The following is a 23,258-nucleotide window of genomic DNA, read 5'->3' as shown; positions in this document are numbered from 1 at the left end:
TAAGATCCAAAATAAACTCCCAGTGCTTGGCAAGGGAGAGAAGTCGCAAGCAGTATAAAAACAAGATATTTTTTTCACAAAGTCAATAAAAAAATACTTTTTAACATTAGAAGCAGATGTATTAACCATTTTAAATATTTCGTTTTTTTCCCAAGAAGTAAGTAAAAGCAGCATTGTATGATAACATTGTGATTGTCTAATAATGAAAATACACGGTGTGTCCAGTAAAATTGACCCTATATACAGATACTGTAACATATGTTTGTTTTGTTTTTATTTTGTTTGATTATTCAACCTACTAGAAATATACAAAATAAATGATAATTGATAAAATGTCAATCTATCATAATCGGCAACATTTATTCATATTCTTTAAACTAATTTCGTTATCAACAAAAAGTAGGGGAATAAAATTGCAGGTGTCAAATTTGCCCTAACACAAAAAAGGAGCACGTTGGACAGGCTGTGCCGGTAACTCGGACCAAAACTTATTTGTGAGTAGTCGTGTTTTATATAAGCTTTGTAAACATTATGAAAACTCTCTGTGCATTGTGACATGTTCACATTTTCTCATATTTCATTTGGATAACGGTTGAAATGACAAGCAGCCATGTTCTAGCGAGTTGCATCATACCGGATCAAGATGATTGCTTTTGTGACATCTGTAACGGTGTCACGTGTGTATAAAAATAGGTTCATATTTATTTCAATAGCTTGCATCATTTCAAATAGTGGTTAGGATAGGTTGATTACAAGTATAAAAGTCATAGGTACAGTTGCGCTTTTCACATTTCTCATGGAGGATTTAAATGTTTATAGAGCTGTCAATTTATATGATCAGTACATTATTGATACTGAAGCTTTAAGGTATTAGTATGAGATTGGCTCATAACTTGAATGATAAAAATGTGGAAGTTGGTTGGTATACCCATGTCAGGAAAAATGTCAATAATGACCTTTGCAGAAATTATTTGTTGAAAATATTGTTGACTTTGTCTGAAAAGTTACATTTGAATGCAGAATTCTAGTGGTGCAAAATTGCAAGGAATAATGGAATTAATGAAAAAACTTACCTGAACATGCATTCCTGAAGTATCCATTTATTGACTATTATCGAGAAAAATGTAAGAAAATATGTCAAATCTCCAGAATAATAGCATATATTGCCACTGAATAAATCACAACTGAGCATAAAGCCAACAAGCTTAAGCTGCCTGAAGTCTGGGGAAAGCATGCAAAGCAAGTGCGATTTTACCTGTACACCATTCAAAACACCTTCAGGTTCTCACTCAGATAATCTGGCTTGACTAGTATCAATAGCCTTGTTAGCTTCATGAATTATTGTAAAATATCCAATGAAAATACATGCCATCATTCTTGAGATTTGAAGTATTTTCTTACATTTTTCTCGATAATATTCAATACACGGATACTTCAGAAATGCATGTACAGGTAAGTGTTTTCATGAATTACGACAATTAATTTCTGCAAAGGGCATTATTGACATTGTACTTGACATGGGTATACCAACCAACTTCCATATTTTTTTCATTTTGAGGAAAAGTTATGAGCCCATCTCATACTATATACACTGACAAAGGCATGTATGAAATACCTTAAGTGTAATATACTTTAATTATTTTTAAAGCTGCGTATACTATACAGCCAAATAAACCCTGTTTGCTGATTTCCAGGTTATCAACAACCATCAAGGAAAAAACAGTTGAAGATGGACGCCTCGTTAACAGGTAACCAGGTGCGCCAGCTGTTCATAGACTACTTCAAGGAGCAGCAGCACATCTATGTCCATTCCTCCTCTACGATTCCCCTGGATGACCCAACTCTACTATTTGCCAATGCAGGCATGAATCAGGTGAATATGCACTTAATAAAATAATACATAATGTAAATAAGTACAGTATATGGTCACAAATGGCCCCATCAGAGATATTGATGTATGCAATTAATGCTTATAAATGCATCAAAGATGTCATTAGATGACTTCATTTTAGAGAGCAAGGCAATTTGTATCATTGGTGCCAAATACTGACACATCTAAATTTTTACTTTAGAGCAGTTCCACTCTGGATTCATCAGGATTTTTAATTTTTCAAAACTCGTTCTTCAGATATACATAAGAAAAATGGAAGTTAGTAAGTAAAGTTAAACAAGAGTTTATCAAGCTTTTTTTGTTGACAGGTCAGTCTGGTATAATTGTCGGGTTATTTATAGTTCAAATTGAAATTAACTTGTCCTTCAAAGGATATTTTAACTTTACCAATGCACGATTGATGAACCATTTTACAGAAAGAAATTCAAAGGGTCTAACTTCTAGGTATATTATCATATTGTCGATTGGCATTGCAGAAGATAACTGGGAAAAAATAATACCTTTTGTGGGGTTTTCCCTGTATTATATACATGTCATTATTACAGTAGACTTCACTATAATTTAAATTTCTGTTTCAGTTTAAGCCCATATTTTTGGGCACCGTTGACCCAAACAGTGACATGTCCAAGTATGTGCGGGTGGTCAACTCCCAGAAGTGTATACGTGCTGGAGGTAAACATAATGACCTGGATGATGTTGGCAAGGACGTGTACCATCACACCTTCTTTGAGATGTTGGGGAACTGGTCATTTGGAGATTACTTTAAGGTACATGAACTTGGAGTAATCTTACATTATTAACTTATTCACCCCTGAAAACACATTTAAACTCTTCCAATTCAAAGGTTGGAATAGTTCATTATGAAATTTCAGGGGTGAATGAGTTAAAGAACACTAAGTTGAGATAGTTCTAGGTATAGTCCTTATTCAAACAGGATTGTCTCCAACAGGAATGAACTGTACCTTTCACCTGTCACGTTGACCTAAAAATTAGCTCCAACAATATTTGTAACAGGCCAGTCAAAACTTATATAGGGATCATGATCACCCAAGCAGACGTGACACCAAAGACCTTATATACTGTACTCTATGTACCTGAACATTGCACAGGTGGGCATACCTTAAAAACACTTGGAACAAAATAATTTAGTAGAATACCTTGAAGCTAAAGTCAGAACATAAGAACAGGTCACATTGCAGACTTGTGAACCCATGTTCTATATACCGGTAATGTGACTGGGTGAAGTGTGTAAACAGCTATGTAAGTCAGCTAAACTAAAAAGTAAACTTACCTGTCTATCCTTCTGATCTGAACAGTCCTTCTGTTTGTCATATTTTACTGACATGAATAAAAAAATCTTTGTTCTGGTCACTTTTTGAGAATTATATTTTGCAATCATTCCAATTGTTTCAAAGTGCTGAGTGCCCAGGATCTATATTTAGTAAAATATGGTCAGATGACTTTGAAATTATGTCAAATTATGCAGATATGTTATATACAAATTTATTTGCTGTACAGTTCAAAATTGAAATCAAGTAGTCTTAAAACAAGCATGTGTACCATATGTTATGACAACTTCTGTCCAGTTTTTATTTTTTCATGAAATGTAATGATATATGAAATAAGCATATGTTATGACCTAACTTACAGAAAGATTGTTGCGCCTTTGCCTGGGAGCTGTTGGTGGACAGAATTAAGATGCCCAAGGAAAGGCTGTATGTAACCTACTTTGGAGGAAATGAAGCCATGGGACTTGCCCCAGACAACGACACTCGGGACATATGGATAAACCTGGGGTAGGCACCCAATAATAGTTGTCACATCTTTACTGCATAGATTTAAAAGATTTCCCAGTGGGTGGTTGGGTAGAGATTCTGTCTATTAAGCTTGTGCACATTGACTACGTACACAGGTTTTGGGAGGGATGCCAGGGTTGGGGTGCCCCAGGTTCATCCCTGTTACATATATGATTAAGCCTCATGCAGGAGGCCCACTTTTTCTTTTTCACCTCTTCTCTCAAACTCCAAATCATTAGCTCATTCATTCTCATTCATTCCAATAGTAATAATATTTAATTTGATCGAATTGATATATATTAAATTACACAAACCATTCCTTCTATTCATATTCAAATATTGACGGTACATTCATATTTATCAATTCATCTAAGGGTATATGCCAAAAACCTGCTTTATTGATTTGGGATTGCTGTATTTTCCTTAGATTTAGACCAGAAAGACCAAATTTATGCTACATGTACTGAAAATGATGTTGTTTTTATACGACCGTCAAATTTGACGGTAGTATTATGGTATGGCGCTGTCCGTCCGGCAATCTCCTCCTACATTTTTCGACCGATCTATTTGAAACTTGGGATACATTATAATCATGATATGAAGTTGTGTCTCTCTTAAAAGAATTTTGATTCGACAATTTTTCCAAAAGTTTTTGCACTGAGGTGTGTGGGCCTCCTTCTAAGGGCAGATGGGTGGGGCCCATTAGGGGAAATAGAGGAAAACATCAAATATCCTTCTTCTTTTGTACCGATGAAGGGATTTTGACCAAATTTGGTCTGGAGCATCATTGGCCAAAGGGTTCTCAGTTTTGTATGAACGGAGGGTATGGTCCCCCTGGGGGCAGAGGGACGGGGCCAAATAGGGGAAAATAGGTAAATCTTTAAAAATCTTCTCCTCAACCAATTGAAGGATTTTGACCAAATTTGTCCTAGAGCATCTTTGGACAAAGGAGACTCAAGTTTGTATAAACGGAGGGTGTGGGCCTTCTGGCGGCATAGGAGCGGGGCCCAATAGGGGAAATAGAGGATTTTTTTTCTCCTACTATACAAGTGAAGGGATTTAAACCAAATGCAGTCTGAAGCATGCTTAGGGAGAAAAGAATCAATTTTGTTTAAACTGAGGTGTGTGGATTCCCCTTCTTTGGGGCAGATTAGTGGGGCCCATTAGGGGAAATAGAGGAAAACATTAAAGATCCTTCTCCTTCTGTACCGTTGAAGGGATTTTAACCTAACCAAACTTGTTTTAGAGAATCTTTGGGCAAAGGGAATTGAATATTTATAAATGGAAGATGCAACTTTGTTACTTGTACTCCTTTGATAAACCTGAATGGTACTCAGCAGGTTTTAAATTGAAAAATAAAATACCAGGTGAGCTATTAAGGCCCCTGGGCCTCTTGTTTGACCGATCTCTTTGAAACTTGGTATACATTATAATCATGATATTAAGTTGTGTCTCCCTTAACAGAATTTTGATTCAACAATTTTTCCAAAAGTTATTGTCCTTTGTTCATTTCAGTTTTTGATTTTTTGTCTGAAGATTTTCTCCTACATTTTTTTTATAGCATATCAGCTAACCACTCTTAGAATGATGCAGATCTTATTTCAATGTAAGAAAGTATATAACACTAAATGGCATTTGACAGGTGTATTTTGTTCCGCCCCGCGGTACTCTTGTTGATGTGTAAATTTGAATCACTCAAAAAGAACGTCTGGGGAAATTTAAAATGAACAAATATATGAATGTACCTACCAATTTAAACCTATATACATAGACACATAAACAGAAGTTAGCACTGGGCCAATACGGATTTTAAAAGAGAAGGGCAAAAGTTCTCCATGATACAATAAAACAATAAAGCCAATCAAAAAGAATTATTTAGTGTTTCTGGTAACCCCACCTATCATATTTTTTTGTGCCGACCCTAAACTTTTTAAGGCAATTTTCAAAGAAGCACTGTTAAAGTCAAGGTCACTCTCCTATATAAACCATATAACGTTATTTGTTGAAATAAAATGTGTTACCTACCCACCACCTACCCTAATTTTTTCCAACATGTTACAGGAAACACATATAAAAAATTGTGTGGCCTAATTGTCAAGTACCAGTGAGATATTCAGCAGTTGTTTGTTCTATTTGGGTAGGGAACCAGTGTCAGTTCAGTACCTATACTCACTGTTACAACAAGCTGTCAAGAATGTGGTATATCTGGACTATTTTTCTGGTCATTAAGTTAACTTGACTGGACTTAAGGCAGCAGACCAAAATGACCGGTTTCTGATTTTTTTGCCCATTCAATTTACATTTTTCTTATATATCTCATATGTTATTTTACAAAAGTTGTCTGGTCAAAAATGGCTTTTGTTCTGTTCAAATAGAAGTTACTGAAAAGCCTGTGACTTTCAAAGTATAACTTATATAACTTACATAATTGTACTTAACTTAATTACCAGGTATATAATACATGATTGTTAGTTATATGGTACAAACATTTGTGTTGAATAATGTTTGGGTATATAAATTAAAGCACTAATTTATTATATGCTATTAGCAATACATAGTTAAAGTTATATGAAACTTTTTGAAACAAATACAAAATAAGTTAGTTCAGAACTAACTTTTCATGAAATAGGTGACCCTGCAGTATTTGACTACCAAAGATAAGATGTCTTAATTACCATGATTACCGTGTTACGTACTGATTAGTTTTCACCTGTAAAATTACCCATTGTGATTTAAGAACAATATACATAATGTCTTGACATGGTGATGTCACATTGAAGAAATAAAACTCAAACAATGATGTTTGGCAATGATCAGGAAAAAGGTTTCAAGCAGATATTTACCAATATTGGTGGTAATGTGTTGGAAGAGATCTTGAACTCTTGCTGTTTATTTTAATATTTTTAATTGATATACGATTGATGTTGTTTGTAGAGTTGCGGTAGACAGAGTACTGCCGTTTGATATGGGAGACAACTTCTGGGAGATGGGTGAGACAGGCCCCTGTGGACCATGTACGGAGATCCATTTTGACAGAATCGGAGGTCGTGATGCCAAACACCTTGTCAACATGGATGATCCTGATGTTCTGGAGGTGTGGAACCTTGTCTTCATGCAGTTTAACAGGTTTGTTCATTTTCATATGAGTGACATTTTATTTTGAGATTTATCTTAGAAATATTACTAAAGGTATGTAATGGTAGACCGTGTTTAGAATTCTGAAGATTATTCACTTTATTATTTCAAGCATACACATAAAAATATTACAAATATAGCAAGTAAATTTTTAAACACTGCTGACCTTTTTTTTTTTTTACCTGAAATTGAAAATTTCTCTGATCAAAGGCATTTCCATTTTAGCTTCACATATTATAACATAAGGTATCACCTTATCTTTCATTAACCAACACTGAAAGATCATTTCGAGGCAGAGTTGTAATATTGGTAATGTTGGTTCAGGGATACAGACGGTACACTACATGACCTACCTAACAAGCATTGTGACTGTGGTATGGGACTGGAGAGACTGGTGTCAGTAATGCAGGGCAAGACTTCAAACTATGACACAGACCTCTTCATGCCCATTTTTGATGCCATCCAAAAGGTGAATGCTTTTTCCTAATCCACAGAAATACAACAATTTTTACCAGTGAAGATATATGATATATAATTCTCAAAGGGCTAATCCAGAAACTTAATATATATGAATAGTACAGTACTTTCATTCTTAAAGGATTGATGAGAAAATAATAGAGATTGATTAGGCCAGAAAGTATTTAAATCTGGAATAGATCTTTCCTTATAGACTGTTAAAACACTAGCATGAATCAACAATGTAAAAAGATATTGCATTTTCCATAAGGTAAAATTAGGTGATGAGTTGTCATGGTTACAGGCTACTCGGATGCATAGAGCTACACTGGTTATGTTAGCGTTGGCCAGTATTTGGCATGTATTAATACAAACTACTTGGATTCCATGGTGTACTTGTCATATGTTTAAGGCCCAGTATTGATCAATGTTTGTCATTTAATTTATGGTCACAAGCTACTGGGATTTATATCTACACAGTTCATGTAGGAAAAAACAAATATTATTCAATGTTTGGTTTCCATGGTTACGAGCTACTGGGATTCATAGCTATACACTGACTTTGTTAGGAAAGTCTAGTATCTATCAATGCTATCTATGTTTTTAGGCCACTGGGGCCCGTACCTACACCGGCCATGTGGGTAAGGAAGATGTTGATGGGGTAGACATGGCCTACAGGGTACTTGCTGACCATGCGCGTACCATTACCATCGCACTGTCTGATAGCGGCAGACCAGATAATGTTGGCAGGGGGTAGGTATTCCTCTACCTTCTGAAGTCAAAAATGCATTAATATCTTGAATTCCTTTTATAAAATAAATTGCCTATTTTGTTACTATTCCAAGAAACACAATATTTTTTGGAGGCACAGAAAAATACAATTTCATCATTTGATTTTAAATTGTTTGTTAGCTCATTTGTAAGAGCATTTAGATGATCAACTTATTACATGTAAATAATTTGCAGTTCAAATAAGCATCTGTCTTAATCTGTCATATTGGTAATCTACCAAATTAAAATTCTTTCAGTGAAGTAAGAATCACTTTGTGCGTATATATAACAAACAGATTCTTTTCATATGGAAATATCATCAATATAACTGTAATGTTATTTTTCTATAGTTATGTTCTAAGAAGAATTTTGAGGAGGGCTGTGAGATATGCCACAGAGAAACTTGGTGCTAAACCAGGCATGTTTGCTTCCCTCATAGACACTGTGGTTGAATTATTGGTAAGTGTTACAGAATCCACAATAACTATTTAGATAGGAGACAATGATGAAGACAAAATCAATGAACTAAGGTCTCTTATAACATCTTTTATCTGAATCTTGTATCTTACTATTAAAAAAGAAAATTGAAACGTCTCTACAATATGTGTCTGGACCTCAGTTTGTGATGACAGACTTCCATGATTCTGCACTAAAAGACTATACTTAACCTGTTATTTCAAACTTTCTGACTGGTTATAATGCCTCCTTTTCAAATGTAGGGAAACACACATAAACATCTGGGTCAACAAGAGTGATTAATATGCGTTGAATAATTGTATCATAATTGTTGAAAAATATATAATGTTTTTATAAATGCAGGGAGACATATTGTTTATCAAATAATGTACCGTGTTATCCAGTGAATATGCCCATGTCATATTTTTTTGCGTATTAACCCATGTAATATGACCTATCAGTCCTGTGATTGGTTGAAAGTTTCAATTGTTTCAATTGTGACGTCACCCCACGGACAAGTACATGTCATAGACTTAGGCACTGGAGTCAAAATGGCGTCTTTTTACATTTCAAGGTTGCATGTAAATGTCGTTTTACACGAATAAATGCCACAAATCTTGATTATGTGATAAAAATGATCTTGCTCTCGTTTTCATTTCATATCAAATTTATGAAACTTGTCACAAATTTTTCATTTTAGCTCACCAGAGGCTCGCTAAATTGAAAAGTTTTATACTCGTTTCATATATCTCATATGAAATGGAAACTCATGTAAGATCCTATATATAAGTACTGGATCTTCTCTATAATCTTGTTAGGGCATTACTTTTACACTGTAAAAAAATATCTTTATTTAAATTGAAGTATACTTGCATCTAATAAAAAAATAATTGAGTGATATGTACATATTTATGTTTCTAGGGAGATGCATTCCCAGAAGTGACAAAAGATCCAGAAGAGGTAATGTCTTCTCCCTGAGTGGGTGTCATTGTTGTGTAGTTGTTACTTATGGTCTATGTATGGCAATACTCATATGTTACACTACCAAATTCAGATGGCATTCATATCAGCTATAAATGCCATGGCCTGATTATAACGTCAACACTATTATGACTCCTAATGATAATGTTATATGGCTGACCCTCCCTTGGAGATGGTGGTTCTACTTATTGGACAAACGTTCATAATATAGACATTTTAGATTTGAATCGATACTGAATATATCAAAAAAAAATCTATGATATTATGTACCCCGTATTTTAAATCTGCTTCAGTTTATATCATCTGTATCAACATTAATGCCAACTAGCATGTTATAGAGTTTGTCATTTCTAATAGACTTTTATATTGATGGTAATGATATCAGTACACCAGAGTTATCACAATGACAAACTCTCTTTGAAGGTTGGCTTTCATGCACATCAGTATTAAGTTTAGATCAAAAGTTACCTCAAGGTGCATTTACTGTTAACATGACTCGATCAAGCAGATTAGAGGAAAGAAGAGAAAAGATCGAACTGACAAAGAACTAATGAAGATGGTACAAAGGTGGCCGCCATGATCCCTCTGGGATCTCTTGTTATGTCTTGGATTATTGTAGAATTATTTGCATTTATTTTCAGTTAAAAAATATAATCAATGAGGAGGAGGAGCAGTTCCTGAAGACCTTGTCACGTGGTCGGCGACTGTTGGAGAGAACTATAGGCAAACTCGGGGACACCAAAACCTTACCAGGTATGTGTCTTTGGTAACAAGGGAAAAGTCAATAACTACTGTTCAAATAAAACAGAAAATCCTTGTTGATTAGCTTCCTATACACTTTAGTATTCCTCATGTGTGGATTTTCCAGCTATAAATTGATAAAGACTAGGGGAAGTGGCAGGTATGGAGGCAATTTTTATGAAGCACATATTGTAACTATTTCTCCTGTCCTCAATAAAGATTTTTTATCATATTATAAATTAGCATCTGTGTGATACCTTTGATGTTATTACTTGGTAACATTGGCATTTGCTTAGCAACTGTACAATATCTATGATGTGTTTACTTGGTAACAGGGGAGGTTACTTGGCAACTGTACAATACCTATGATGTGTTTACTTGGTAACAGGGGAGGTTGCTTGGCGTCTACAATACCTATGATGTGTTTACTTCGTAACAGGGGAGGTTGGATGGTGTCTGTATGATACCTATGATGAGGGTTACTTGGTAACAGGGGAGGTTACTTAGCAACTGTACAATACATATGATGAGGTTACTTGGTAACATGAGAGGTTACTTAGCAACTGTACAATACCTATGACGTGTTTACTTGGTAACAGGGGAGGTTACTTAGCAACTGTACAATACCTATGATGAGGGTTACTTGGTAACAGGGGAGGTTACTTAGCAACTGTACAATACTTATGATGTGTTTACTTCGTAACAGGGGAGGTTGCATGGCGGTTGTACGATACCTATGGATTCCCGGTGGATTTGACCCAGTTAATGGCAGAAGAGAAAGGACTGATGGTTGACATGGATACTTATGAGGAGTGCAAGAAAGCAGCTCAGGTTTGGGTCATGTTCATTTGTTATAAAAATGCGAGAGAATAGAAAACTATTCAGTTTCCTAGGACATTTCTTCCCTGTGATGGAGGAGAAACATTTACAACCTACATGAAAAAATTATGTATTTACAATTGAATATAATATATGTAATTTCTCATAGAATGTGTTTTATATATAAACTTGCTTCTAATCTATATTGTTTATATACATGTTTTAGTTGTAATTTAGGCAAACGCTTCTATATGTATATATTGATGTGACTCATTGGATAATTTTCTGTCTAGAAACTGATATGACCTTTGAATGACCTTTTGTGTGTAAAACTGATGTGACCTTTTGTGTGTAAAACTGATGTGACCTTTTATGTGTAACACTGATGTGACCTTTTGTGTGTAGTACTGATGATGAGTTTGTCCTACAGTTGATGTCCCAGGGATCAGGTTGTACTGTTGATGACCAGATCAATCTGGATGTACACGCCATTAGTGATCTACAGAAGAAGGGTCTGTCCCCAACTGATGACTCGCCCAAGTACAACTACACCGCTGATGAGGAGGGAAACTACAGTATGTCCAACTTTTGTTGTATCAAATGCAGAATGGTTGTGATGAAAGTTAATTCCCTAATCAGATCTATAAAAGTGTTTGATAGAATTCATAATTAAATCTGTTTGAAGATGATTGGAGAATCGGTTTAAAAAAGATTCTTTTACATTTTAAAGTCCTCCATTATAATATACATTTCAATATAAAGCTATTGTAATAAAAATATTGTTATAATTATTTTTTTGTACAAAAATTGTAACAAATCTATTAATATTTCCATTGAATGATGACATCCTACATGCAGTGATTTCACGATTTCCAATCAGAATGATAATAAGATAACAATTATTTTGTCTCAGAGTTCGAATCTACAATGGGTAAGGTGTTGGCTATCCGTCACAGTAAACAGTTCGTCGACGAGGTAACATCGGGAAGGGAATGTGGTATTCTTCTGGACCGGACAAGTTTCTATGCTGAGCAAGGTGGACAGATATATGACCAGGGATTCCTAGTCAAAGTGAATGAAGAGGTAGGATTTTTGGCTGAGAATATAGATATTATATCCAAGAGAATAACAGGATTTTGGTTTTTAATCTGTACTTCTCCAAGGAAATAACCTCCCATTATTCCTAATTTTAAAGAAAAATATGTAGGTAGAATACATTTTTGGAAATCACTCCGGTGTACTTTTATGTCTCACAAATATTGCAGTTTTGGTGCATCATGGATAATCTGTGCACTTATCTCAAGGTGCAATATAATAAGGGTGTTTGATCAAGACTTTTCTACTGAATTATGATAAGGCCAAAACTTTTATGGGAATGATCATTGCATGGTTCTGACAAATTCGAAATTCTATTTGACTACCATATACATCATCATTAAAATATATTGTAAATTCTACTGAACTGATTTCCTTAAAATTCAATGGAAATGATCCTTATTTGGTCAAGACCGACTATGGTTGTTTTTGACTTGAAATCCAACTTTGCTATTATTTTGAAACATCTTTTTTTTTTACTCATTTCAAATACTACTGTGAGAGTTATGCTGAAACCATTATAATGTTTGACCAGATATTAGTACTGTTATTTTCAGTATGATTGGATTGATGTAAACATTATTGAGAAAGCCACTATTGTACGTAGCAGTGCCTTTTTCATTGTTCATATTTTTGCCATTTAATCAGTCCATGAAACTCATGTAAATTTTAAAGCCCCTTGGGCCTCTGTTGAAGTAATAAATATTTCTCAATTTCCTGTAGGATACAGAGTTTCAAGTACGGAATGTGCAGGTTCGAGGAGGTTATGTACTACACATAGGCGTGATTGTTGGGACTCTCAAGGTTGGGGACACTGTCCAGCTCTCCATTGACGAGGTATTGCTAAACACAGAATAACTCTGTTACTACATTCCAGTAGAATGTAGATTCCTGCTCTGACCCCAGGGAGGAGATGAATACACTCATAATACTAGGCTTGGCACCAGGGTCTGGCCTTGTCCCTGAAAACTTAATCCTTGTGTTATGACATGAAAACAGCTGAAATTCTCAACCTATAACCATGTATGCGTACTCTTGCTACTAGGATTGGCCCAGGACCAGGTCTCATACTTTGGGACTTGCTTCCTAGGTTGCAAAATAGAAATGAGATCCCAGCCATACAACCATATATGAAATTGCAGGGAGTGAATAAACAAATGCATTCATGCCATCAGTGTGTTGCCTGCCCTTGAGACTTAGTTCTTGTTACTGCTGATATTTCTGGTACACATTTGAAAAATGGGAATGGCATTCACCAGGTTTTAAATTGAAAGAAACTTCCAGATGAGCTATTTAGACCCCTGAGTCTTTAGAACAACTTTGTCATTACAAAGTGTGTATTTTATGTGTTCTAGTATCTCACTTTTTTCAGCTTTGCACAAAAAAATTGTTGTTAGAGAATTCCAGCTTGATTTTATCATGTATTACTTACAGAGTCACAGAATGGCTGTGATGAAAAACCATACAGGGACTCACATGTTGAACTTTGGCCTCCGAGGAGTGTTGCAGACTGCTGATCAAAAAGGATCTTTGGTTGCCCCTGATAGGCTTAGATTTGACTTCACTGCCAAGGTAAGATATGTTCTCAAGCAAGGAGAAAATTGCACAGAATAAGACAAAAAAGTTTCGACACATTATCAGCTAAATTAGGTCACCTGAGACTTGACCTAAGACAAAGTCTCAAGTGACCTATTGTGATCGCCTTTTGTCCAATTTACATATTAGACCTCTTCTCAGAAACCTTCCATGGCCAAATGTCAACAATAGCAGTGGCTGATTTTGTCCCCAGCCCCCAGGGGCCTAACGGGCGGGGCCAAAAAGGGTCAAATTGACTAAAATTTCAAACATCTTCTTCTCAAGACCCAGATATGGTAGAATCAAATACTCTTCATATCCAGCTCTACCTCCAAGGGCACCCAAAGGAGTCAGTGTGCTAAAATTTCTTCATTTTCCCTGTTTAGAATCAGAGGTGCTAGTTTCAAATACTTTTCAGTCTTAAATCTGTATGCTAGATATTGAATAAGGTTGATTTATTGTTATTTGTCACTTTGAATAATACTTCTGTTCATGTTTTAAAAACAAAATCAACTCTCTGTATAAATATATCAGAACTAGGGTGACCGTTAAGGCCAATGTGCCTCTTGTCTTAAATAATCCTTGTGTATACCACATAACAGTATGCACATACTTATTGTCTTTGTCCATCGCGTCGCTGTTGACACTTTTGTTTGTACTGATCAGACAGATGATCACTAACATCTGAGATCTTGAAAAAGTATTTTGATACCAGATTAGCAGAAAAATATTATATTATTCATAACTGAGTATTGAATTTGTTTCACAGAAAGCAATGACGCCAGACCAAGTGAAGGAAACGGAGGAGATAGTTAATGTGATGGCAGAAAAAAATGAAGAGGTTTATGCCAAGGAGACCAGTCTACCCGTGGCAAAGTCAATACAAGGACTTAGGGCTGTGTTTGATGAGGTATGTGTCCATTGGGGGCATACAGACAGGGTTGTATGAAGTTTGTGTCCATATGAGGCCTACAGGCAGGGTGTTATGAGGTATTTGTCCATTGGGGGCCTACAGGCAGGGTGTTAGGAGGTATGTGTCCATTGGAACCCTACAGGCAGGGTTTTATAAGGAATGTGTCCATTGGGGACCTATAGGCAGGGGGTTATAAGGTATGTGTCCGTTGGGGGCCTACAGGCAGGGCGGTATGAGGAATGTGTCCATTGGGGAGCTACAGGCAGGGTGTTATGAGGTATGTGTCCATTGGAACACTACAGGCAGGGGTTTATGGGGTATGTGTCCATTGGGACCCTACAGGCAGGGGGTTATAAGGGATGTGTCCATTGGGGACCTACAGGCAGGGTGTTATTAGGGATGTATCCATTGGGGGCCTACAGGCAGGGTGTTATGAGGTTTGTGTCCATTGGGGGCCTACAGGCAGGGTGTTATCAGGAATGTGTCCATTGGGGACCTATAGGCAGGGTGTTATAAGGTATGTTTTCATTGGGGGCCTACAGGCAGGGTTTTATGGGGTATGTGTCCATTGGGACCCTACAGGCAGGGTGTTATAAGGAATGTGTCCATTGGGACCCTACAAGCAGGGTTTTATGGAGTATGTGTCCATTGGGGGCCTACAGGCAAGGTTTTATGAGGTATGTGTCCATTGGGGGCCTACAGGCAGGGTGTTATCAGGAATGTGTCCATTGGGGACCTATAGGCAGGGGGTTATAAGGTATGTTTTCATTGGGGGCCTACAGGCAGGGTTTTATGGGGTATGTGTCCCTTGGGGGCCTACAGGCAGGGGGTTATCAGGAATGTGTCCATTGGGGACCTACAGGCAGGGTGTTATGAGGTATGTATCCATTGGGGGCCTACAGGCAGGGTTTTATGAGGTATGTGTCCATTGGGACCCTACAGGCAGGGTGTCATAAGGAATGTGTCCATTGGGACCCTACAGGCAGAGTTTTATGAGGTATGTGTCCATTGACAGCTTCATGTTCTGTTTTATGAGTAGAAAATATACCATTTCCTGGACCTTAACGCTCTAAATCTTAATAATTTGTTAATTTTAATATGAACCGTCTTCATATGACCTTGGCTGTTGTGAGGATAATCAACAGCAAATAAGCAACAAACATTTTAATATGAAATGAGAATTCTTAGATAAAGAGAATGGTACTACGTTGAAGAAAGTAAAAATAATATCTTTTAAGTCGAGGGTCAGGGCTGCCATTACTATTAATAGATTTTCTACTTCTGTTGACAGACATACCCTGATCCTGTACGTGTGTTGTCTATAGGAGTGCCTGTGGAGGACCTAGTTAGTGACCCTATGGGACCTGCTGCCTCTCTTACCTCTGTAGAGTTCTGTGGGGGCACGTAAGTAACAATAAACCTTACCTACAAGATAGTATGACCACACCTCAAGTCAGAACTCAATATTTCTTTTGAAGCTCATGATGTTTATTTTTTCAGAAATTTTAAGGTTAGTTATTATATTTTTAGAATAATTTGTAACTTCGATCAGTGGGATATGTATTGCAGAAAGATGAAAGATTTTTTCCATAATTTGAAAAGGGCACAATATTACTATACTGTTCCTGTTTTTAACCATGACACCAAATTACTTTTCAGTCACTTACGTAGAGCAGGCCATATTGGAAAGTTTGTCATAGTAACAGAGGAGGCTATTGCTAAGGGAAGTAGGAGGATCACCGCGGTAACAGGAGCTGAAGCCACCAGGGTGAGGCTGCTACATTGCTTAAACTCAGAATAATGGTCAAACGTTCAGGATTGTCTTTCAATTTATACTGTGGTATCTTCTCATTCATTTAAGCATTGAACTGCTTTCAATTGGCATTCATAGGCAAATGAATACCAACTGGACAAAGGCAAATTCAATGAAACGAGCTAGTGCTTCATGTTGGATTTGCCTTTGTCCAGTTGGAATTCATACTGCCTATGAATGCCAACTGAAAGCAGTTTAATACTTATATTTACCATTTTTGGATCTGTTCATCTCATAGAAAAAGGCACTTTCTAGTTTTTTCAATGCCTCTGCTAGAAGTCGAAACCTGGATCCTCTTGTCTTCTAGTCTTACACTCTACCGAATGAGCTAAAGAGAAATTCTCCCTAGCCAAGTCAGTAGAAAGCAGCTAGAAGTTTACCAGGGTGACATTTCTATTGTCTTATATCAATGTTATGTGTGTGACCTGTTCTTCGTGTGTGACCTGTAAGTGAGGTCATGGTCAGTGTGTTCTATGTGACCGCTTAAGTGTATTTTGTGACCTCTTTGTTATATGACCTTTTTTGTGTGTTTGACCTCAATGCTCTGTGTATGACCTCAATGACCTGTATGTGACCTTTGTAGTCTGTTTAACCTTCAGGCCCTCCACAGGACAGATCTTCTGGACAAGAATGTTAAGAACCTCGCTGAAAAGTTTGACACATGTCTTAAGACCAAGGAGCTGTCAGAGAAGGAGCTCACTAAGATGATTGTACAGATGGATGATGTAAGTATTGGCAGTCTTGGTGATGTACAAAATCAACGTCACTTTTGACACTGTCTTCTATGTACTTCAGTAGGTGTTAATAATTCTGGGCCTTTCTATTGGTTTATTTGGTGAAGGCGAGTTCATTACTAAATACCTGATAAGCATCTCCTTATTAGGTTTGAACACTTTATAACTGTGATCATCACGTCTGTCTTAGCTGTTGTGAGGGCGTTAAACCCAATACAATATAAAGCATGTGACTGTCCATGCATTGTCATACTTAACCGACTGGTCCTCTGGCTGTTGAGGGGGTGACTGCCAGTAATGTGCTATCATACGTAACATGTAGCATTGTTTTGAAATAGATGTAATTCAATTGCCACTAGAGCTTGAAATCGCTCGCTACAGAGCCATAATTTGAAATGCATGTTGCTTAAAAATCAAAACATTTATCAAGGATGCACCTGTCCACCTACTATAACTGCACATAATTATTGCTTTTTGTGTGTCCATGGAAAGATTTATTACACAGGGTTAGCGGATATAACAACAGAAATCTAAGTATTAAATTTTTTAACCAGAACAAAAACTGACATCCACTATTCCGTCCTTTCGTATTGCAGAGTTATCTGCTCTTGTGAGCAGGTATTGGTTGTTACATCATTTGTTTGTGAGAGAAACGTCATACATTTTTGAGAAAACGACGTTATTTTCTCGCACAAACTAATGACGTAACAATCAATACCTGCTCACAAGAGCAGATAACTCTGTAATACGAAAAGATGGAATAGGGGTTGTGAACAATTCCGTGCATGTAGCAGTAGGAAAAGATAAGCATCAGTACCTGTAGTTTACATATGTACAGACAAACTTGATCCTATAACCAGGTAGATATCAGTGCCTGGAGTTTATAGATTTTTTTTTTATTATTAAGTATGAAATGTCATGTCTACAATTTTAGAGAATTAGGGTGATTCACAATAATTAATTGTTTCATGGTGAAGTTTTATTTTTTCCTGAAAGGTGACGATTTTTTTGTTAAATCATTGATGCAGATTATTTAGCATGCATTAATTCACAGGAAATCACCAAGTCTGTGATACCATACTGGCAGAGGGATCGACTCAGGGCTGACCTCAAACGGCTCAAGGGCAAACTGGACGACCTTGACAAATCAAGGAAGGCTGCAATTACTGCTGAGGTAATAATGACCAAGATTTGTTTAAATTTCAGTTAAACTAACAATATTTTCTAATCTTATTTTTTTTTTCATTTTTTTTTTAAAACACAAAAAAGGCTAGACTACAATTTTTAGTCACCCCTGGGGGAACCCCAGTGGGGACTATTAATTTCGGTTTCAGTCCCAGATTTTGACCTCTGTTGTCTTGGGCTGTTAAGTGTGTGCTTCTGTCGTAATATACCAGGCTCTAAGGCCAAAAAAAAAAATTACTTGATTCTCGGGTCATTTTTTTTTCAAAAGAGATGCGGCAGGGAAGTATTTTTTCTTTCTTCAGATTACATGGCAAAAATGAGACGAGGTCGATTTTATTTTTATTGTGTAGTTTGTAAAACGTTCATTGTAGCCATTACCTTGTCTTTTTATAGTTGTGTAGAGACCCATCATAGAGCAAGCCTCCGAAAATCCCCCCACGTTGTTCCAGACGAGAATCACGAACCCCCCATCCCTTATTTGTAAGGAAATGAGCGCCATTTGTACTCGAGACTGTTTTCGAGGATTTTCGGAAATGTTTTGAAATATGCTCGCAGCAATATTTAAAACTATTAAATTTCGTTAAATAACCCCTGATTGCATTGCCAATTTAACAATTACGAAAAGTTGCAAGTTTAAGTCATATTATACGATAGAATGAGATAAATAGACTCCAGTAAAGTAGGTCCAACTGTTCAGGACGTTACGTTGTGAATCGATAAATACCACGTATGGGGAAACATAACGAAGAATTGCATCGCATTTAGCACTCTGGGGTTAAAATGTTGGGTAAAATCATGCTGAACTCTTCAATCTTGACAGTAGGAATGTGTCAAAATGTCATGGGTAAAGTTGCAAAGTTAGCAAGTTTGTGTACCGCAAAGAGTCAAGGTCGCGTGATACTATTAGCTGGCAGAAATTTACAAGGTGACATCCATGCGAATTGAACCGATAATGATAAAAGTTTGAGTTTGAAAAATAAATATTAACAGCTAAATACATTCCGAGCTTTTCTTTTTAAAGGAGAATTGCTTAAAACACAATTGTTTGGTGTTCTTCATGTCTCGCGAATTCGGCTGTTGGCGGTCCACGTCAAACCTGTTTGAGTGACTGCCTTAAAGCGTACACTCTGCCGATATTGATGACAGATTTGGTCGGATTTGCAGACGATCAGAAAACTACTTGGAAAAGTGTATTTCATAACAAAAACAAAAAAAAGATTTATCCCTTTATAAAATTGAATCTTTTCTGAAACTTATTGTTGTGAAAACAACATCGTTATTTTCCAATTACCTGTTCTGCCTTTGCCAGGTGACCGTGCCAGCGCGCAGATCTCCCCGTATTTGAGGTGTCAGTCAACGCTAACGTTATATTTGCGACATGCTTTCTTATTAATTCCATGTGTTGGCATAGATACCGGAACAGCATGTATATATTTACACCTGGTCATTGTTTACTATTTTGATTGACAGTTGAAAATATATCCGTTGTAGCTTGGTCAATGATTTATTGGAAGATGATCATACAGAATAATGGGGTGACTTTCATGTCATTCTGACATATTTCTAAAAAAAAAAAAAAATAGATTTGATTTCTGGGTAGTATTTAGGCATAAAGTACAATTTGATTTGAATACACTTGATATTGCAAATTTGCTTTTCATTGCACAAAATCAATGATATAGTCTTTGATGCAGCGAGATACTTTTCTCTTTGTCAGGTTGTCGAACAAACAAAAAAGATGATTGAGGCCAATCCAAACCAGTCATTTATTGTGCATGAATTTAAGGCTGGATCTAATGCGAAGGTGAGTATTCAAAATATAGTCATAGTTCATGACATTAACTCTAAAATCTTTGTCCCCCAGCAGTAGTTTAGGAGAGAAAGAAAGGTTTGCACAACCTGCATCACTTTCTAAGATGTCCCATGACTTACTGTATACTGATTCATTGTCCTTTGTTTACTGTGTGTAAGTTTGTTTGGAACATATTTCATTTATTTGGTCACTTCAATTTCCAAATTTTGTGTGTGAATCCTCTTGGAATTGCAGAAGGTCACATAGTGAAATTTTATTTGATACTTTACTATATGCAGAGTAATGGCCTTTTGTACAGTTCTGATGCCAAAGTTTGTCTGGAGGTGGGGGACTATGAGTGATTACAATAATTGCCTTGAGTGTGTAAGACATGATTTTTATTAGAATTAATTATGCAGGCTTTGAGGCTACTGTCAGTATATAATAGTCTAAGTATGTATAGCTATCCCCATCACAGTAATGACGAGACATTGTCAGGGTTATCAAAGGACAAATCTAGAAAGAAAAATGATTTTCTGTTTTGATGTATACATCATTACCTCCCTTCTTTGTCTCCAGTCACTGGATGCTGCCATGAAGCAGTACAAGACTTCCAGTCCTGAAACCTCTGCAATGTTTTTCTCTGTTGATAAAGAAGCTTCCAAAATTTTGTGTATGAGCTGTGTTCCTAAGGTGGGTACATACAAATATATGTAATTGTTGTTGTTCAGAGCATGTTCTAAAGTACGAGGTATTAGAAACACCTAACAGTTAGGAAAAAAATGAGATTAGGAACCATTATATTGTGAATATTAAGTGTATTTTTTCATCATAGTAATTATCTAGTATACAGCCAAATTAAAATTATCTGATATCAATGTTGCACATTGAACATGTTCACATGCTTGTTGATTTGTCTGCTTATTATACTTTGACCATAGACTCTACTTATAGTGGGAAAAAAATATTCATGGATAACAAGAAAACAGTTTCAAAGATTTAACCATGAGAACATTCATATATATATATATATAAAGTTTCTGTATCAAAGACAACAATTTGTGTTTCAGTCGTCCGTGTCCAAGGGACTCAACGCCAAGGACTGGGTAAATGAGGTTGTGCCTGTCATTCAGGGGAAATGTGGGGGCAAGGACCTAGCTGCTCAGGCGACTGGCTCAAACACAGACGGCCTCCAGGAGGCCATCAACATGGCAACCAAGTTCGCCCAAATGAAGCTTGTGTAAAGGAGTTGGCACATGTTTATTTATTGACCTTTTGACCTTTACAAGACCAATTTGAATGACACTGTACATTACTGGATGTACAGTTGGATATATAGAGGTGATGAGCAACATTTCTACGCCCAATATGTACAATAAACACATAATCGAGGGTACTTCCGACGGTATAACATTCTAAGTGCTAAAAACTTGTTACAGATTACTTCTGCAAGGAATAACTTTATTAACATGCAGTCATATTTGGTTTCGAGAGATTTTTGATATTTGTAAAATTTGAATTCATACCTCACAATACGTAATAACTTAAACTTTTATTCTCTTTTAGTTGGGCATGAAATGCCCTTTGAGGATTTTTGTGATATTTGATATTGCTCAACATAGCTTTTTACATATATCAACTTTGCTGATTATATAAGATTCCTGGTCTGCTGTTGATGTATAGTTTAGTTTGAGAATCTCATCAGTAATTTAGTTTGAGAATCTCATCAGTAACAGTTAACTATCTTAGTAATACTGGATGCCACGTTTAGATGGATTGTGACGATGATGATGATGATGATGCTCAGCATTTCTCACCTCAGTAACAGGTCAGTTCACCCGTTTTCCTGTGCAGAATGAACACTTCGGGACTATTGCTAGTGTCAAAAAGAACATTTTATTTATGATCTTATTAAAAGAGGAATTAATCATCTTTCCTTGTGTATGTTGCCCAAAGGATGTTGGTCCCAATAACAGGGGAATGGGGTGTTAGATGAGAAATCAGTTTTTGTTCTGTTGATAGTAAAGGTAGAAATTGTTGCTAAGTTCATGTGTACTAAATCAGCAAGAAATGCATGTGTGAACATAAATCTGTGCAATACATGCTAGGTAGAGCAGATGTTGGCTTTGAGATACATTGCTTTTGTTAATCTTTATATAATTGTTTTACTGTTGGAAGACCTGTTTGTTAATTTAGGATTTTTCCAGATTCGTTTAGTGGGATGCAATTTAATATTTGAAATATTAGAAAATGATGGGTGGGACAGGGATATATATTTTTAGATCAGATCTTTTTAATTTGATAAGAGAAAAAAATTGTCTCCCAGGAATCACTCTAAAAATTAGAGCACAGTCCTACAGAATTCAGGTAATTCCTGCTAATCAGTAAAGTTTGTTGAATGACTTGTTATGTGAACATTTATAACAGCAAAGTTTAGTGTTACATGCATCTGCACATTCGATATCGCTTCACTCTGATGTTGTAAAGCTGTTCAGCACGATGCCTTATGTTTGATATTACAGGTATTAGTAAATTTTAGCTTATAGTATAGGGATGGGATGGTAATCTATATATGTTTACATTTCCACTGCAAGTTCCTCAGTAAGCATTACCAGAAGGAATTACGTTCATAGGGCTATGAATGGAATTCGATCAGCATCATTTTGAAGCTTTTCATCTCGCCTCAAAAATATGCGAGACAAATGTTACAGATCTTCAATAAGATTCATCAGTTTGGAAATATATAACATGGAAGTTTTACGTTAAGCTCAAACAATGTCAATGTACCTATTAAACGTGTCGCGACATTTCAAGACCGAGTGGTCCCTTTAATACATTAATATGTACATTGTTTGTGTATGAAGTAAAACTGTGATAGAATTTGTTACAGATGTAGAAGCAAACATTTTGTTATTGAGATGTATATTACATCATGCTGTTAGTGTCCCAGTCTATTGGTGATGAGCAGGCAATTCCTACTTTCATGACAATATCCTAGATTGGCTTGCAATTTTGTCTTAAAATGTGTCCTAAAACTTGGTCCAAATAAGAATTAAGATGCAAATTATATGATCATCATTAAATTTGATTATCAATGAATTTTTC

The 23,258-nt window shown here is 36.2% G+C and overlaps 1 protein-coding gene across 4 annotated transcripts; it reads left to right on the top strand.

The window, feature by feature from the left end:
• Positions 1-419: 419 nt before the first annotated feature.
• Positions 420-23,252, top strand: LOC110461888 (alanine--tRNA ligase, cytoplasmic-like). 4 transcript variants are annotated; one of them, XM_021515610.1, is made up of 23 exons: positions 420-494; positions 1,695-1,873; positions 2,470-2,658; positions 3,542-3,687; positions 6,622-6,813; positions 7,147-7,291; positions 7,886-8,031; positions 8,400-8,508; positions 9,427-9,465; positions 10,128-10,239; positions 10,934-11,058; positions 11,477-11,621; positions 11,960-12,129; positions 12,865-12,978; positions 13,576-13,713; positions 14,486-14,626; positions 15,921-16,033; positions 16,289-16,397; positions 17,042-17,167; positions 18,231-18,350; positions 20,079-20,165; positions 20,733-20,846; positions 21,224-23,252. In XM_021515610.1, exons 2-23 carry the CDS (start codon positions 1,730-1,732, stop codon positions 21,395-21,397), a joined length of 2,898 nt encoding a protein of 965 aa, XP_021371285.1. In that variant the 5' UTR covers positions 420-494; positions 1,695-1,729; the 3' UTR covers positions 21,398-23,252. The 4 variants fall into 4 exon arrangements, with proteins under 4 accessions (XP_021371285.1, XP_021371284.1, XP_021371286.1 ...); XM_021515609.1 differs by lacking the exon at positions 420-494 and adding an exon at positions 579-670; XM_021515611.1 differs by lacking the exon at positions 420-494 and adding an exon at positions 684-770.
• The last annotated feature ends 6 nt before the right edge of the window (positions 23,253-23,258 follow it).

Source organism: Mizuhopecten yessoensis, unplaced genomic scaffold (assembly GCF_002113885.1).
Source record: "Mizuhopecten yessoensis strain PY_sf001 unplaced genomic scaffold, ASM211388v2 scaffold10703, whole genome shotgun sequence".
Classification (NCBI taxonomy): domain Eukaryota; kingdom Metazoa; phylum Mollusca; class Bivalvia; order Pectinida; family Pectinidae; genus Mizuhopecten; species Mizuhopecten yessoensis.
This window is presented reverse-complemented; position numbering and strand designations above follow the sequence as displayed.